The sequence below is a fragment of the Anabrus simplex genome, chromosome 2 (assembly GCF_040414725.1).
Source record: "Anabrus simplex isolate iqAnaSimp1 chromosome 2, ASM4041472v1, whole genome shotgun sequence".
Classification (NCBI taxonomy): domain Eukaryota; kingdom Metazoa; phylum Arthropoda; class Insecta; order Orthoptera; family Tettigoniidae; genus Anabrus; species Anabrus simplex.
Window position 1 is genome coordinate 827,043,581 of NC_090266.1, and position 20,008 is coordinate 827,063,588.

Consider the following 20,008-nt stretch of genomic DNA (forward strand, 5'->3'; position numbering starts at 1 on the left):
TATTACAGATACGGTACATATTGTATTTTCTTTAACTCGCCTGCTTTAGAAAAATATTGCGCTTGCGCAGCAAGCGTAGCATGCTCGGAGAAATCGCCCCTGGTTAAAATACAAGTCTAATGGGTCCTTACAATTCCTTACCACCACAGTTCCAAAAAAAGTGTTGACATCAGTGGAATATGACATAATGAAAAATTTCCGGTAAACTAGCCAGCCCATTAAATGCTCATTAAAGAACCCCTACATAATTTACAAAACAATTAAAATAATAATAATAATAATAATAATAATAATAATAATAATAATAATAATAATAATAATAATAATAATACCTGAAAGTACAGTTCAACACGTTATTGGCCTCAACAGAGCATGGTGTAATGGAAAATTACGGCAAAGAACCTAAAAGTTATAAAAAATAAAATAATAAAAACCTTTAAGCATTATATCACCTCTAATATTTTCTTACAGTCTAACTTTACATTGTTTTTTTGAATTTATTTACAATCACTCATTGTTGAACTTGTCTTAATTATCTAAAGTATATGACTATCTTGCCACAATAAATTATTTACAACAATCTCATATCCAACAATACAGAAAAATAATCTCTCCCCTCCATTTCAAAACAAAGATGATTGGTTCAATGCCGAAATATGGACGAACCTAATATCCACAGTCAATCATTCCAGAAAATGACTTTGGCAATAAATCAATACATAACAAATGATGCACACAAAAAATATACAAGATATTGGCAAAATATTGTATTACAAATAGGTACTAACACATGTGGCATACGCTATTTACATGTTACTTTATGCAAATTAATTATCTCTATTACTGTGATTATTATTATTTTTATATAACCAGTATTTAGGACTAGTAACAAGACTGTGGTTGAATAATCAAAGAACTCTGTTAATACAACTTCAAATTATTAAGTCTGTGACTGAATCAAAAAAGAAAAACAGTTATTAGGTCCATCTTGTCAAACAGAAATGGAAACCATGCTCACAAGCATAAATTGTATCACAAGTAGCAATCTGACTCAAGTAATTGCAAATAATATTCATTTCATCTGGCATGGTTAGTATCCTACTAATGGCATCTTATATTGAATTGAGCATGCAGTAAAAATACTACTAATCCATTTATATTATACTACTAGCAAGATACCCGTGCTTCGCTACGGTATTATACTGAAATTTATAATTGAATGCTTATTGTTTTAGATATATAATCCGCCGAAATTCGCGATCTGACTCGTTTTCTGCGAGAATCCACCAAAATTCCCGATCTGACTCGTTTTCTATTAGATTCCGGCACGTTTCCTCCCATTTTTCAATATTTCCTTTCCAGCAATCGATTTCGTACTTCCCGGGCTAGCCTCAGGTATATCTCCCGGTCAGTTGGGTCCGTAAATCTTTGCCATCTTTTCCTATAATCATTTTAATATGTATAAAATCCTTCAGGAGATCCGGCGTAGTGTCATATTGGGTGCTTTGGCGGCACTGAACCCGCGGCCGGACTGCATTCTTAGTCATTACCCGTCCAGGAGCCGTTTCCAGCGCGGTCCGCACATTTGACGACGGTCCGGAACATTATTATTATTATTATTATTATTATTATTATTATTATTATTATTACTATTATGTCTTGCTGGAATGGCTGATGACAGGGAAAACCGGAGTATCCGGAGAAAAATCTGTCCCGCCTCCGTTTTTTCCAGCACGAATGTCACATGGAGTGACCGGGATTTGAACCACGGTACCCAGCTGTGAGATGCCGGCGCGCTGCCGCCTGAGCAACGGAGGATACTTATAAGTACATTAAGAACAGTAAAATCAATTGGTCTCACCTCCTTCTACACCCCACCGCCGTTAAGTTTATTTACCGCACCCCCGCCCCCTCGCCCCCCCCCCCCCAAATTAAAAGAAGGCTTGTTTCTTTATGTTTAAAGGAGATTCCAAACACCAATGTTCACGTCTATTGCCTTCAGTTTTGATATATAAGTATCCCCATAAAAATAATTTACTTTTTTCACTTCATTTCACACTACTCTTCCCCCCCCCCCCCTAAGTGAATTTTCCCGCAAAAAATACTTGTTTCTGTAATAGTAAAAGATCTTCTAAATACCAATTATCACGACTCTAACTTCTTCAGTTTTTGATTTATGTGTCCCCATGAAAGGAATTCAACTCCTTTACACTCCCACCCTCCAAGATGGTTTCCCCACCAAAACGCGTTTTTCTTTGTTTTTAAAGTAGATCTAAATACGAATTTTCACGTCTGTAACAACTTTAGTTTTTATTAGATGTATGCATTCTCATACAATTAAGTCAATTAAATTTTTAATTCTTTCACCCCCCCCCCTTCATTGCATTTTCCGAGAATACGTCTTTCTTTACTTTTAAAGCAGATTGCAAATATCAAATTTCACGTCTGTAACATCTTCATTTTTGAGATATCAGTAGCCTAATTAAAAGAATTCAACACCATTTTCAGTCAATTTTACCCACCCCCCACCACCCAAGTGGTATTTCCGAAAACTAAAAATACACGATTCGTTATGTTTAGAGATAGAAAAATACCATTTTTCACTTCTGTAACATGTTAAGTTTTTTTAGATATACTATAAAAATTCTCATTTTAAAATTTCACCCCTTTTGAGTTCCCCTTAAGTGCAGTTTCAAAAAACAAATCACCTATGTTTCTTTACATTTACAGGAGATTCCAAACACCCACTTTTTACGTCTGTAACATTTTACGTTTCCAAGATATTCTGTAGATATAGCCTTTCAAAAAAATCACTCCAATTTGTCACTCCTGTTTAACCGCCATTAATTGGATTTTCCAAAAACAAAAAAATACGTGTTTCTTTATTTTTAAAGGAGGTCCCATATACAAATTTTCAGTTCTGTAATATCTTCAGGTTCTGAAATATAAGTATCCTCATTAAAGGCACTCAACCCATTTTTCATCCTTTTACACCCCTCCTATTGGGATTTACAGGAAACAAAAAAATACGTGTTCCTTTATTTTTAGAGGAGATTCTAACTACCAATTTTTACTTCTGTAAATTTTAAAGTTTTAAGATGTAGACACACTCATTTTAAAAAATTCACACCCCCCTTTTCACCCCTCAATATTTGAATTTTCCAAAAACGAAAAAATACGTGTGTTTCTTCACTTTTAAAGTAGATCCCAAATACCAATTTTCAGGTCTGTAATATCTTCAGGTTCTGAATATAAGTAGCCTCATTAAAGGCATTCAACCCCTTTTCACGATTCCTATTGCGATTTTCCGAAAACAAAAAAAATGCGTGTTTCTTTATTTTTAATGAAGATTCTAAATACCAATTTTTACATCTGCAAACTTTAAAAGTTTGGAGATATAGATTCACTCATTTTTAAAATTCACCCCCTTTTCACCCTCCCATTAATTGGATTTTCCAAAAACGAAAAAATACGTGTTTCTTTATTTTTAAAAGAGATCAAAAGTACCAATTTTCAGGTCTGCAATATCTTCAGTTTCTGAGATATAAGCACCGATATCCTGATTAGGCATTCAACCCCATTTTCACCCTTTTTCACCCCTCCTATTGGGCTTGTCTGAAAACAAAAAAATACGTGTTTCCTTATTTTTAAAGAAGATTCTAAATACCAATTTTCAGATCTCTAAACTTTTAAAGTTTTGAGATATAAACACACTCATTTTAAAATTTCACCCCCCTTTTCACCCCCTTAGCGACGGAATATCCAAAAATCCTCTCTTAGGGAGCACCTACATCTTAATATGAATATATCCCCAAAATTTCATTTCTTTATGTCCAGTAGTTTTGGCTCGGCGATGATGAATCAGTCAGTCAGTCAGTCAGTCAGTCAGTCAGTCAGTCAGGACAAGTTATTTTATATATATACTAGCAAGATACCCGTGCTTCGCTACGGTATTATACTGAAATTTATAATTGAATGCTTATTGTTTTAGATATGTAATCCGCCGAAATTCACGATCTGACTCGTTTTCTGCGAGAATCCGCCAAAATTCGCGATCTGACTCGTTTTCTAATAGATTACGGCAAGTTTCCTCCCATTTTTCAATCTTTCTTTCCAGCAATCGATTTCGTACTTCCCGGGCTAGGTCCAGGTATTCCACCCAGTTAGTTGGGTCCCTAAATCTTTGCCATCTTTTCCTATAAGCATTTTTAATATGGGTCAAATCCTTCAGGGGATCTGTCGTGGCGTCGTCTTGGGTGCCTTGGCGGTAGCCTGCTGAACCCGCGGCCGGACTGCATTCTTAGTCATTAGCCGTCCAGGACCCGTTTCCAGCGTGGTTCGCACATGTGACGACGGTCCAGAACATTATTATTATTATTATTATTATTATTATTATTATTATTATTATTATTATTATTATTATTATTATTATTATTATTATTATTATTATTATTATTATTATTATTATTATATGTTCTGGACCCCACAGCAATATGCAAGACCGCTACTTGGCGGTAAATTACATCTGCTGCCATTGTCATTGTTGACAATGTGACCAGCACCATTGTCGCGCGTAGGCAAGTGTGCGGGATTTCTGGCGGTACGAATGACATACCTCCGTGTATTATTGACCTTATTATAGAGGTGAACAATTTGACGGCCAATCTCATTCCTATCGTTTATTTCAAATGTGTTTAAATTTTTATTTATATGCCACGAAAATCTACTGTAATCTAAGAACGTTCTCCGAAGGAAAAGATGGCTGTTGAAAAAGAACCCAGGAAAGATTAAAAATGATCGGTTTATGATCAGAATAAGTACATCGAAAGTCTACAGCCTGTTTCCTATCATTCGACAGGATCAGGGATGGAATGAATAAAGCCCCCATCTAGCGGCGACAATAGGAATTGTGCCGGCTGCCGAAGCTCCCCTCTGGGGCAATGATCGATGAGTGACAAATGAAATGAAATATTGGACAGTGTTGCTGGATTGAATGATGACAGGGAAAGCCGGAGTATCCGGAGAAAAACCTGTCCCGCCTCCATTTTGTCCAGCACGAATGTCGCATGGAGTGACCGGGATTTGAAACACGGAACCCAGCTGTGAGAGGCCGGCGCGCTGCCGACTGAGCAACGGAGGCTCCTTATAAGTACATTATGAACAGTAAAATCAATTGGTCTCACCTCCTTTTACACCCCACCGCCGTTAAGTTTATTTACCCCCACCCCCCAAAAATTAAAAGAAGGCGTGTTTTTTTATGTTTAAAGGAGATTCCAAATACCAATGTTCACGTTTATTACCTTCAGTTTTGAGATATAAGTATCCCCTTAAAAATAATTCACTTTTTTAACTTCCTTTCACACTCCCCCCCTCACAAAATGATATTAAGGCAAAAAATACTTGTTCCTTTAATAGTAAAGGATCTTCTAAATACCAATTATCACCACTCTAACTTCTTCAGTTTTTGATTTATGTGTCCTCATGAAACGAATTCAACTCCTTTTCACTCCCCCCCCCCCAAGATTGTTTCCCCCCTAAAACGCGCTTTTCAAAGAAGATCAAAATACCAATTTTCACGTCTGTAACAACTTTAGTTTTTATTAGATGTATGTATTCTCATACAATTAAATCAATTAATTTTTTCAATCCTTTAACCCCCCAAACCCCCTTCATTGGATTTTCCGAGAATACGTGTTTGTTTACTTTTAAAGCAGATTCCAAAAATCAAATTTCACGTCTTTAACATCTTCATTTTTGAGATATCAGTAGCCTAATTAAAAGAATTCAACACCATTTTCAGTCACTTTTACACCCCCCCCCCCAGTACCCAAGTGGTATTTCCGAAAACTAAAAATACACGTTTCTTTATTTTTAATAGTATAAAAAAATTACCATTTTTCACTTCTGTAACATGTTAAGTTTTTTGAGATATACTGTAGAAATTCTCATTTTAAAACTTCACCCCTTTTTAGTTCCCCTTAAGTGGAGTTTCCAAAGACAAATCACCTATGTTTCTTCACACTTACAGGGGATTCCAAATACCCACTTTTTACGTCTGTAACATTTTACGCTTCTCAGATATTCTGTAGATATAGTCTTTCAAAAAATTCACCCCAATTTGCCACTCTTGTTTAACCGCCATTAATTGAATTTTCCAAAAGCAAAAATATACGTGTTTCTTTATTTTTAAAGGAGATCCCATTTACAAATTTTCAGTTCTGTAATATCTTCAGTTTCTGAGATATATGTATCCTCATTAAAGGTATTCAACCCATCATTCACCCTTTTACACCCCTCCTATTGGGATTTAGAGAAAACAAAGAAATACGTGTTCCTTTATTTTTAAAGGAGATTCTAAACACCAATTTTTACATCTGTAAACATTTAAAGTTTTAAGATGTAGACACACTCATTTTTAAAATTCACCCCCCCTTTTCACCCCCCATTATTTGGATTTTCAAAAAACGAAAAAATACCTGTTTCTTTATTTTTAAAGTAGATCCCAAATACCAATATTCAGGTCTGTAATATCTTCAGGTTCTGAAATATAAGTAGCCTCATTAAAGGCATTCAACCCCTTTTTCACCCTTTTCCACCCTTCCTATTAGGATTTTTCGAAAACAAAAAAATACGTGTTTCTTTATTTTTAAAGAAGATTCTAAATACCAAATTTTACATCTATAAACTTTAAAACTTTTGAGATATAGATACACTCATTTTAAAAATTCACCCCCCTTTTCACCCTCACATTAATTGGATTTTCCAAAAACAAAAAAATATGTGTTTCTTTACTTTTGAAAGCGATCAAAAGTACCAATTTTGAGGTCTGTAATATCTTCAGTTTCTGAGATATATGTATTCTCTTTAAAGGCATTCAAACAATTTTTCACCCCTTTTCACCCCTTCTATTGGGATTTTCCGAAAACAAAAAAAATACGTGTTCCTTTATTTTTAAAGAAGATTCTAAATACCAATTTTTACATCTCTAAACTTTAAAACTTTTGAGATATAGATGCACTCAATTTAAAAATTCACCCCCCGTTTCACCCTCGCATTAATTTGATTTTCCAAAAACAAAAAAATATGTGTTTCTTTATTTTTGACAGCGATCAAAAGTACCAATTTTGAGGTCTGTAATATCTTCAGTTTCTGAGATATAAGTAGCGGTATCCTGATTAAAGGCATTCAACCCCTTTTTCACCCTTTTTCACCCCTCCTATTGGGATTGTCTGAAAACAAAAAAATACGTGTTTCCTTATTTTTAAAGAAGATTCTAAATACCAATTTTCACATCTGTAAACTTTTAAAGTTTTGAGATATAGACACACTCATTTTAAAATTTCACCCCCCTTTTCACCCCCTTAGCGACGGAATATCCAGAAATCCTCTCTTAGTGAGCACCTACATCTTAATATGAATATATCCCCAAAATTTCATTTCTTTATGTCCAGTAGTTTTGGCTCGGCGATGATGAATCAGTCAGTCAGTCAGGACAAGCTACTTTATATATATAGATAGATACTGTACTATACTATACTATTTATATTATATTATACTCTATCATATAGCAATCGTTATGCCAACACATGCTACAAAAATCGCTCCATAATATAATAAATTTAGGCACAATGCTAACCGTATATTCTAATAGTAATCAACATTAAACCTAGCCATAAACAAAGTACATTAACTGAGCATTACGAAATGCATCATCCAAGATTTACACTCAGCTTCCATAATTATTTAAATATAATTATCACTGAATTTACAGAAGATACTAGATTTCATTAATGTATTTTATTATTATATATATATATATATTCGTTTACGGCCATTAGAGACCACGTTAGATAACAATTACATGTTTCTGGAAGCCTTCCTCACAGCCCAGAACTTCAGCATCCTCTCTCTGGCAGCCTGTCTTCTTTCGTCCGTCCACCCACGGTTAAGTTTTGGTTCGTCATGGAATCCCTGAAATCTGTCGATCACTGACCTAAACTTTGTTCGGTTTGAGATGTCTTCCAAATTTAGTCCCACCTGTCTGAGATCCTTTCTCACCTCCCTGAACCATTTGTCCGACACTTTAGGTCTGCTGTCTAGTATTGTGAAAATCCTTTTCGTTAGTCTCTTCTCATCCATTCTAAATAAATGCCCATAGAATTTAAGTCTCCGTTTTCTCATGGACTCAGTTAGCCTTTCATTGTCTCGGTAAAGTTCTTCCCTTCCTCGCAGCCTATACTGTCCATCCACAATCTTTGGACCCATTATTTTGCGAAGGATCTTTCTTTCAAATTTCTCAGCTTCTCTCAGTCCCACTTTTCCTGTCATTTGGAGGCATTCACTAGCATACAGACATTCCGTTTTAATCACTGTATTGTAGTGCCTTAGTTTAGCTCGTCTGGAGATGGTTTTCTTCTTGTATATAGGATATGTCCTACGAAAAGCCGCAGCCATTTTCTCCCATCTGGTGTTGTTTGCTTCTCTTTCATTTGTTTTCAATTGCACTATTTCACCCAAATACTTAAAGCTATCAACTCTTTCTATTTTACCGTGTTCTGTCTTCAGGTACCGAGGGGCTGTTTTGATGTTTGTTATATATTTAGTTTTCTCGAAAGAAATCTGTAGTCCTGCTTTTTCTGCTTGTAGTTTTAGTACATTCAGCTGTTCTATTGCTGTGTCAGTATTCCTAGATAGCAGCGCAATGTCATCAGCAAAGGCAAGGCAATTAATCATGACACCACTTTTAGACCCTCCAATGTATACTTGGTTAAGTAATCCTTTTCTGTCCAGTTCTTTTTCCCACTCCCGGATAATCTTCTCCAACACACAGCTGAAAAGAATTGGTGACAATCCATCACCCTGCCTGACTCCTGTTTTAATTTCGAACTGCTTGGAGTTCTCTCCCATGAACTTAACTTTCGAATGTGTCCCAGTTAAAGTCTGCTTAATAATTGCTGTTGTTTTGGCGTCAATTCCAAATTCCACTAATATATTGAATAGCACTTCCCTGTCGACTGAATCATACGCCTTTTTAAAGTCTACAAAAACGACTACCAGATCCTTTGAGAGATGATTCTCTAGTACACGTTTCAGACTCCAGATTTGATCAACGCACGATCTTCCCTTCCTAAATCCCGCTTGATACTCGCCTAGTTGATGATCCACTTGTTCCACAAGTCTCCTCTGTAGTGCTTTAGAGAGTGTCTTATAAGTTACAGATGTGATGGAAATGCCGCGGTAGTTGTTAGGATCTGCTCTATCACCTTTTTTGTGTAGAGGATGAATGATAGCATTTTTCCAATCTTCAGGGATTACCTCCATTTCCCATATCTTTTCCATTTCTCGCCTTAAAATTGTTATTGCGATTTCTCCACCACTTTTCAGCATCTCTGCTGTGACAGAGTCTTCCCCTGCAGCTTTGTTGTTCTTTAAGTCTGTAATTATTTCACGGAGTTCTTTTTCGTCAGGGGGTATTGAGTTTTCATTCCGTTGCTTTGGATCCTCTTTTGGCCATTTATTTTTAGGTTTTTCACAGTTCAACAATTTCTCAAAATATGTAGCTAATATCTCACAATTTTCATTCTTATTCACTGCCAATTTTTCATCTTCCCTTCGAAATCCCATGGTAGATGGTTGATATCCATGTATGTGCTCTTTAAAGGTCCTATAAAAGATTCTAGTATTGTTCTTCTTAAACTCCGTGTCAATACTTCGAATTTCTTCTGATATTTGATTCCTTTTGGCTTGCCGGAGGATCTTTGCTGTCTGTTTGCGTACCTCCTTGTATGTCTCAAATTTATCTTCTGTTTTATCTGCGTACCATGCTTTATAGGCTGCAGCTCTCCTATCAATTGCTACATCACAGTCTGTAGTCCACCATCGGTGTCTGCGAGTTCGTCGCAATGGTGCAACATCCTTAGCTATATTAGCCATATTCTCTCGAATATCCTCACAAGTCTCCATTTTCTTCTCCCGCATACGTCTTTGAAAGTCGTTTCTGTTTTCTTGAAGTTTTTCATGGTTTACTTTTATTGACGCATTCGGAGAGAGTCTCTTCTTGTTTAGCGGTAACGGCTTGAATTTTATGCGGGTCAAGAAGTGATCAGAGTCAAGATTGGCTCCTTTCCGTACTACCACATTCATAATTTCTTTAGTGTTTCTCCTTGAAATTGCAACATGGTCCAGTTGATATTCACCTAGGTCTTTCCGTGGAGCGCACCACGTTTTCTTTTTCCTTGGCAGTCTTTTGAAGTACGTGGACATTAATTTATGATCGAATGTCTCACATAAGTCAATAAGTCTCTTCCCATTCGTATTTGTTCTGGTGTGAGCTGGATAACCACCTACTATTTTTCGGAACTGACGTTCTTTCCCAACCTGCGCGTTGAAATCACCCATCAGAATTTTGACATGATTGCTTGGCGTCTTTAGCAATTCATTCTCCAATTGATCCCAGAATATTTTCACCTTATCAGGATTGTTTCTGTTGTCTTCATTTATGGGGGCATGTGCATTGAATAGTGTGTATCTCTTGTTTGCACATTTCAGTGTTAGAGCGGAGAGTCTATCAGAAGGAGAAGAGAAGTCCGTTACGGAGTCAATAACCCTTTTGTTTACACAAAATGCTGTGCCAAGTTGCTGCAGATTTCTTCCAATTTTTCGTCCAGGTTTACCCTTAAAGATTCTCTAATTTTCTGAATCAAACGTATTAATATCAGTAAAACGTGTCTCTTGCACTGCTAGTATTATATTCTGATTTTCCATTTCATCCAAAGTCCGTTTTAATTTCCCCGTCCTAAGTAGAGTCTGTATGTTGATAGTTCCAAAATAGTGATGTTTCTTTGTCCTTAGATTTTGTTTTAGGTTAGTCGTGTTTGTAGTTAGTACGTCATCAGTCTGGCTACCAGATGGCTCCGACTCCATCTTGCATGTTGGTACAAGCTCCCCAGAATCCGAAGGCTTGTTTGCGCCGCCTGGTGCGTCGGTGGATTTCCATTGCTGGGTACCACCTGGAGTAGTTTTCCTTGAAAGTGTTTCCATCATGCATAATGTTACCTCATGGTAATGCTTGGTGGGACAGGTTACTCTGTCCGTGGTTAGAACTACGGTTGTTAGCCGTAGAGTCAGTTCTTCCGCCCTCTCAGCCGTTGGGAAATATCCTCATCCGCCATCGAGACCGTTGACTGCAGACCTTTTTGCCTCAGTTGATCCGCGGGTGTTTATTTGGCTAAGCCTTATTCACACCTGTCCTGCATATCTACAGGAACATTCCCTATCAGCCATATGGGACGCGCCGTGTCGGGGTTGAGGCCCCCCGCCCCAGACCATGACATAAAGGGTAGAAATTGAAAGACTGATAGGTAGTACAAAAATCTAGCAAACAGAATGATTTTACACTACAAAAATGAGATACAGGATTGTTACATATTTTACAAAGCAACTGATAGATAATTAATTTATAACATTATTATTATTATTATTATTATTATTATTATTATTATTATTATTATTATTATTATTATTATTATTATTATTATTATTATTATTATTATTATAATCCTGCCTTGTTCAAATAATCAGAAAATAAGTTGAGATGATTGACAGAAAAATGCATTTCTTTATTTTTAATTCAGATGATCTCGAACTTATCCATAACATTGTGAATATAAATAACATTAAAAATGCACATTAGATGCACCATGATTATTGAGTTATAATTTTTATACTCTGACATTGTCCTAAGGAACATTTATAGTTGAAGTCACTTCCACGTATGATTATAAGACATTACACACGATCAAACAAAGCTTCAAATCTACTGTAGACCATGACATAAAGGGTAGAAATTGAAAGACTGATAGGTAGTACTAAAAATCTAGCAAACAGAATGATTTTACACTACAAAAATGAGATACAGGATTGTTACATATTTTACAAAGCAACTGATAGATAATTAATTTATAACATTTTACTTAAATATTGTTGGGTTTGACCTTGTGGTTACTCCATGTTTCTCCAGGGCCCCACTCCTAAAATTAAGACTGTACTGCCATTTTATTTGACCATGCTGCACAGATGATCACAGGTTGAAATCCATTCTTTTATCATATGATTCCCCTGAAGTCAGGATCCTGTAAAAGTTTCTTTTTTTTTTTTTTTTTAATTTGCTTTATGTTCCACCAACACAGATAGGTCTTATGGCGATGATAGGACAGGAAAGGGCTAGGAGTGGGAAGGAAGCATCCATGGCCTTAATTAAAGGGCCTAGTGTGAAAATGGAAAACCATCTTCAGAGCTTTTAAAGTAATAAACTTCATGGTTGGGTTCCGTATTGAGTTAAGACTTAACTTGAAAATGAGTACAAAATTTTATATTTTTTTATTGTTCCACCTTCTCAATACTTAAAATTTTAAGTATTTAAGTATTTAATTTTAAATATTGAGAAGGTGGAACAATAAAATTTTGTACTCATTTTTAAATTATATCTTCAGGGCTGTTGAGAGTGGGATTCAAACCCACTATCTCCTGAATGCAAGCTCACAGCTGCACAACCCCAGCTGCAAGGCCAGCTCACTCCATGATCCAGTAAAAGAGTCTATGCAAGTGTTACAGGCAACCTGAAAACAAAAACAAAAGTCTCAGGATGGGGTTCTAAACTTCGTGCAAAATTAAAATGCAGAGTGATATGGAGAATACTTAACTTGCAGCATCGATAGTCAAAGTAGAAGAAAGATTTTCACTAGACTAGCCCATATAAGCATTCTCAGTGATTACACTGACATAAGATAAAGCACATTTCTTATTGGTTGTTAAGAAGGTCACCTGTGGCCTTGTTGGTTGACACTGTATGATTTTAACATTTCCACTAATAACACAGGAAATTAAATATTAAAACATGCAGGTAACTCCAATCGTTTCAAAAGAATGACTGTTGATTTTCCTGCTGCATGATATAAAAACATTGTTATAAAAACTGCTTCAAAAAACACATTCAAAGAGAGAGAGCTGGTATCTGGCCTTGGCTGGCTGGCTGTGTCGTCACACCAAACATGTTTTGGTGGAAGATGTTACATCAACTGTTCATTGCACTTGCTAGAAGATCCATAGTTATGTATGTATGTATGTATGTAAATCATTGGGTTACTGTTTTCCAGAAACTTGAACTGTCGTGCTATGCAATGTTTTTCTCCATTTAAGCAACTTGAAATGAGAGAAACTAGGAGATGGTGGCCACATAACTTATTAATCGAAATTCTATTATTTAAATTTTTCATTTTTCCAGTGCAAATATCTTATTATTTTATGTGTCTTACAGGAAACAAGGACAGCTGTAGTACATTTGGTGGGAACCACTAGAGGCAACGTCACTTTAACTCAGACCGGCACAGGACCTGTCACAGTGACAGGTATCATTGAAGGTCTTAATCCTGGTCAGCAACATGGTTTCCACATCCATGAAAAAGGAGATATTTCTTCATGTATGAATGCTGGAGGTCACTATAATCCCCATGGGGTAAGTACATAATGTAAATATTTATTGTATTGGTGCAAAATAACCCAACATTAAAACATGCCAGATCAGTGGTGTAAGCTAGGATCAAGGCGTGGGCTACCACCTTTTCGATAGTTGGTTTAGTGAACACCAAGCCTTCATTGTTTTGAGCTGCAACCAATAGCCAATGGAAAAGCCTGCTGTGTTGTCAATGCTGCTTCACAAACCACTGCCCCTGGCCTCTGCCACTGCCAATACTCAACACCTGCTGATCAGTCGAGATGTTAGCCTAAGGTTTAGCAAATTGAAGTCCGGCTTTGTGGCTAAATGGATAGAATGCTTGCCTTTGGTCCGATGGCCCAGGTTCAGTTTTCAGAATCAACCCCCTTTTATTATTATTATTATTATTATTATTATTATTATTATTATTATTATTATTATTATTATTATTATTATTAAATGGCATATGCCTTTTTGTACCAGGAGTGTCAGAGGACATGTTCAGCTTGCCAGGTGCAGGTCTTTTGGTTTGACCCCCATAGGCGACCTGCATGAATCATCAACATCATCATTAAATAAAAATTTCTAATTTTACAGCGGTTGTACTCATCGTTCACTGGTTAATTAGCTTCCTCGGGAGATCAGTGGTGGTGTCTGATCCATTATCATGGGTTCGATTCCACCCAACAAAAGAGAACACTAAACCTGAAAGATTGCATTTCGTTTTTGCAGATCTGTCTATAAAAATAAAACTATATTACTCCTGTAACAGCAGCCCTGCAATGTCTTCCTACGAGGATGTAAAAGTAAACGGAAGTGAAATACCAACACTCTGTCATCTACTCTATATAATTAACTCAGAGGTGAGAAAAGTATATACGATGAGTAACGCATGGTTGATAGTTAGCAGTGGCGATCTGATGTACCGAAGCCTAGCACATGTATCTCCTCCAGTCCCACGCTTATCAGCCATACAGCAGCAAGCAGCGTGAGGTGAGTCGAGTGAGAGGGATGAGAGTCTGGGCTGCAATATCAGCCTCTGAACCCTTGTTCTCCGAAATACCTGCAACGTTTTTTTCATTGCTTTCAAGGTTTGTAAATTGAAGAATGTGCCAGATGCTTACATTATAATATGCTTTTGATTTCCATCGTTCGCATTTGAGGTTAGGGCTTCACTGATAGCCTTGGTAGCCCTCAGTATACGCCACTGTGCCAGATCAAATTACAGTAGATTAAATGTCAATAGATCTCTATCCAAAGTTTTCATATTTGAAATATTTAATAGTTTGTGAGTTTTAAAACATGTTAATATAAATTATATTCCATATTTGATGTCATGCATTCACTTTGAAAATCCAGGTTATGTTTGAGGCCTGAATAAATAAGCTTCTTATCAAATGCAATCCTCTTTACATTTTAACCACTATGAACTAAGGTTGAAGTGACAGTCTCTTTTGAAGTTATGAGGGATGCTAAGATTTTTCAATTACTTCTCTCGCAGTCTTAAAGAACTATATACCGGTATTATTTGGGCTGTAGGTCAATTGAAATTAATCTAGCAAGCTACTTGACTTACATAAATGCAATGACATGTGATTATCTGTGATGTTACCGCTGAACAGTCCACCTCTGTAGCGTAATGGTTAACACTATTAGCTGCCGTCCTCTGGGGCCTGGGTTCAATTCCTGATACTGCCAGAAATTTAAGAATGGCAGGAGGGCTGGTATGTGATTAAAATGGTATATGTAGCTCATCTCCTTCGGGGATATACCTGAAAAGAGTTACACCACCTCGGGGCAAGGATACAAATCTACTTAATTGCCAATGAACAGAGCTTGAAGTTCTAGTTTTTTATTATCTCATAAAGCAATATTAAAATATGTTTCAATTAATAGTTTTTGGAGTATTTTCTGGAAATAAGTATCATTCAAGTTGATAAACTATGCTCTGGGCTGAATCAACTTCATTGCTGTTCTTAATTCATGGCATATGAATATAAAACATGGTAAGTGAAGGCAGAAATATTGAATGATGACTACAATGTTGACAACGACAACAGCGATGATGACGCTGATGATGATGGTAAATCACATTTCTAAGCATTTAAATTATGGATCAGTAAATCTGCCTTGACTTCATCTAACTCATGACTCATGAATGCCATGTGGGATTTTGTTCTTGGTAGGTTCATTTTGAAAACCAGGGAATGGCTTACTTAAAGTCACATTTTTATGTAGAATATGGTCTTGCAGTCTCTTCAGATCTACCAATTATGTTGGCTTATGGAACTATTTGGATATACATTCTCCGTCTGAGAAGATTCTTGTACATCCTGTTTTGTTATTTTTAACATCTGACTGGGTTGTTCATTACTTCACTTTAAATGAACTGTCACAGTCTAATCTCACCTCTATTTCTCTTATTTCAGTAGTCAGTTAGTTCATTATGCCACAATGTATCTGAATTGGCTTCTTATTGGTAGATTGTATGTTGGCCAACACAAATGGTTGATGACCCACTCATAATTCTATGTATAGTAAGCAGTCTTGGGTTATCCTATTTTACCTCAGTAGTAGACACGGATAGAAAAAGAAACCAGTTTTAACTGTAGGGCCTACTACTTCAGAATATGACACATGAAAACAAAATCTCAATTTGGGAACTGGGTTGATATGTTGCTTGTAATTCTTAACTTCCAGATATGCAGTTCTCCACCTCAACCAGTACAATTATGCTTTTTGAGTGCTTTTGGAAATTAAGTTATTCCAGTACTTAGAGGCCTTGAGTAATTTGAGCAGCGCAGCTTGTATCCAGTTCTCACCGGCAGAGCTGGCCAGGCGACCAGCTGACACTCCACATCACCTCTTGAGACCTTATATAAGCGAGTGGGCCGGGAGAGAATGAGTCAATCATCCAACGGCTAGCTACATCGTACTTCAGAAGCGCATAGGATGCTCTATATAAGCAGCTTACCGAACAGGGGGACTGAAGCTTGGTAATTACACTCGGTAAACAAATTAACACAAAAGATTAATATCAACACTGTAAATGAGCATATGACAGTTTCCAAAACAAATGACAGCTTCAAATTTATGGAGCTTGATGGTTAATGGTGTTATATGTTCATTCAGTGTATAGATATTTTGTATGATGGCTATTGAGCTATCATGTGATATGGAGGTTGAACCCTGCTGTAAAATACACACAACAAGAAAAGTTTTGCATCATCTGACCAAACAGCTCCTGACTCTTCACAAAATAATGAAGACATACAGAGGTACCATATCAGCATTATTTACTGCCCAACAGTGAAACAGATGATAGCCTACACTAACACAGTTTTGCATTTTCAGTTTGACATCAAAGAAAGGACAATAAGTTCCACCTTTTCAATACTATATATTATGTGAAAGTTTTACATAACAGTTAAAACATCACAACTTTTGTACATTCGGTACCGGTTTCGACAGATTCCCTGTCATCATCAGCTGAGAATAATTAAACAAACAAGTATAGATCATGACTCTTATGGTGTGATTAACAATGGAGGATTAAAAATATACATTACATGATTAAAATAGTATATACATACACAAATTAAAGATCAGTAAAATGGGAATAGTCATATTTCTATGAGGTGTACACCTTAATATTTCTAATTAAAAGGTTAATTTGTTGAAAGAAATTTTGTTCTTATAATGTATAGTTATAGTGAAATTTGATTGTAGGCTTAAATCTGTAATATTTTAACTTTTTGACCAGTCGATTCGTTGAAGTCATGTAGCCATGTTTGACACATTAAAAGGTAAACAAACATTTAGTCAAATGGTGTTCCACATAAAATATGTACAATAAAATTCGATTGGAGCTTCAACTTGGACTTTCTTTGATATAAATCTTGTTTCAATACGGAACCTAAGTATGAAATTCTTAACGTTAAATTTTCAGTTTTTACCATGAACATCACACACCAATACCTTTAATACCAGATAACACATCCCCTTGTATTGATGCCTGCCTGAATTCATCTTGGCATATTGTCCACTAGTTCATCAAAGTAATTTTGGTACAAATTGTCCCACTCCTCAATGATGATTCAGCATAGATCTCGCAGAGTGCTTGCTGGGTTGTAACATCCATGAGCAGCCTTCTTTAATTTATCTCAAGTATGTTCAATAGTATTCCTGTCTAGTTAACATGGCAGCCAGCCTAGTCGAGCAATATCATGATCATGAAGGAACTCATTAACGAGAATTGTACAATGGATGCAAGCTTTGTCGTCTATTACAGTAAGACAACTTCTCCTTCAAAATGCTGGTGATATGGTATTGCTATGGCTCAGAGGATGTTGTCCCTGTATCGCATAGCCGTGACATTGCCCTGCATGACTAAGAGTAATGTACGGCAGCCCACCTCAAAACAATAGGGAACCATCACCTTGCTGCACATACTAGACAGTATGTCTTAGATGTGAAGCAGCCTGACCTGCTTACCTCCAAACACGTTGCCAACAATCATCAGGAACAAGGCTTATGGGACACTCATTGGTGAAAAGTACTTTATACCAATTATGAAGAGACCATTCAGCATAATTCTGGGCCCATCTGTACCACACCCCACGATGTTTAGTTTTGAGCTAGCTTTGCCATGGGCATTGTGAGTGAAGTTGTGCCTCCTGCAACCTTTTTTTCGCAGTTTGAATTGAAATGCAACAATCAGTGGCTGCAAGCTCACAGCTGCATGCCTCTAACCATATGGCCAACTCACTTGGTAACCTGAGGTTCACTCAATCTACACCAAAAATGAGTGCCAGACTAATTCCTGGGAGCAAAGGTGGATGGGCATAAAGCTAAACCCTCCATCTTACATAGTGCTGAGGTTACTTATATTGGAAGCCTTTACCCTCCAGTCCTCTGAGGACCTTCATGGCCTATATGGAGATAGCTTTGCATTCCTCTTCCTTTTTTTTTTTTTTTTGCAAGGCTGCATAACAATGCAAAGATGATAAACTATAAAATTGAGAATAAATTTTAATTATTTAATTATAACAATGGTTACTTGTCTGCTAGACAATCCCATTTGTCAACTGTATTGTTTGTTTAACCCTAGAATCATAAAGTCCCTCCAGGGTAACACGAATCATAAACTTTTGTCTGTCAGACTACCAAAAAGAAAGGCACTTTAATAAGCATAAACCCAACATTTTACACAAAATACAGAATATTAAACTTAAAACTACCACACATAGTGATGACAATACACTCTGGTCAGTTTTTCTTCAATAGGCACATTCAATGCACTGTTTTGCCTGGTGATCAAGACAAATGTGCTTCGGCATGTCTTACAAAGGAATCGGGTTATTCTTCTTTTCTTTGATGGACAAAACGCACAAACTTTTCTTCCTTCAGCAGTACCTGATTGAGGGTCTTCAGGAATGCCATCTTTTTCAAGAATTTCAGTAATGGTCCGGTTCAGGCTGCGCCTCAAAGTTGGTGTCTGAAGTCTCTCTTGCAGCTTTGGAGCCATTAGCATTTTGGATATATCCTTTGAAAACTCTCGCCTTGAAAGTGGCTTTTGGCCTTTTTGAACCATCTTATGCACATAAGTAATGTATCCATTGGCAAGTGATGTATTACTCATACTATAAAAGATACACATTGGCCATCTCGTTTTTCTTGAAGAGGACATCAATGTTGACATTTCATCTAAAGTGTCCGCGGCACCTTTAGTCCCATTGTAGTCTTCTGCCGTATCTTTTTCCGACTGGCTGCTATTGTTCCTACTTCATGGCATGTAGAAAGGAGGATTACATTCTTGTTTGGTTTTCCTTTATAGGATACCATTGTTTTTATACGATCATAACAAAACCTGGAGGACCCAAGCTTTCTTCCCTTGACTGTTTTCATCTCTGGTGGTATCTGTGGCTTGTCTTTTCTCAGGGCCGATGACCTTCGATGTTAGGCCCCTTAAAACAACAAGCATCATATCATGTCTTTTCTCATTGTTCCAATGATTGTCAGGTTATGTTCGCAATGCAGAGAATCAGCCAGACGAATTGAGGTGAACCAATTGTCGGTCATAATATTTCTGTTTGGTGCATGTATTGGCCGGGTAATTTCATTCACGAAATACATTACCACTGATGTCTCCTGAAGAGAGTGGTTCTCTGTCTAATTCAGAAAACACTGCCATTATCAATTCATTATCGTGCGCTATATTTTTCCATTTCAGTATCCTATTAAGCTTACGTATTACGTACAAAAACATTACTGTAATAAACCAGATATTCACACTATTTACAGCTATGTACAAATCACGAATACTTTCACAAATCATAAACTTTCGTCTCTCAGACGACGGTCATATCGCAGTGAACAAACAACTGGACTTTTATGCTTGAAACCAAGGTCAGCACTGATTGTTGATAGCCGGGGAAGAATAGATGGAGAGGGAAGGCACAGTTCATTAGCATCTGGAAATTACCGCGGAAACTACAGGGGTGCGTAGTCTGGGAG

At 36.7% G+C, this 20,008-nt stretch overlaps 1 protein-coding gene across 1 annotated transcript in view; it reads left to right on the top strand.

Moving 5' to 3' along the window:
- LOC136864487 (superoxide dismutase [Cu-Zn]) overlaps positions 1–20,008 on the top strand; it is a 195,237-nt gene that overhangs the window by 126,533 nt on the left and 48,696 nt on the right. The window contains exon 3 of the mRNA XM_067141523.2: positions 13,316–13,513. Coding sequence (XP_066997624.2) covers positions 13,316–13,513 — 198 coding nt within the window. The remainder of the gene's footprint in view (positions 1–13,315; positions 13,514–20,008) is intronic.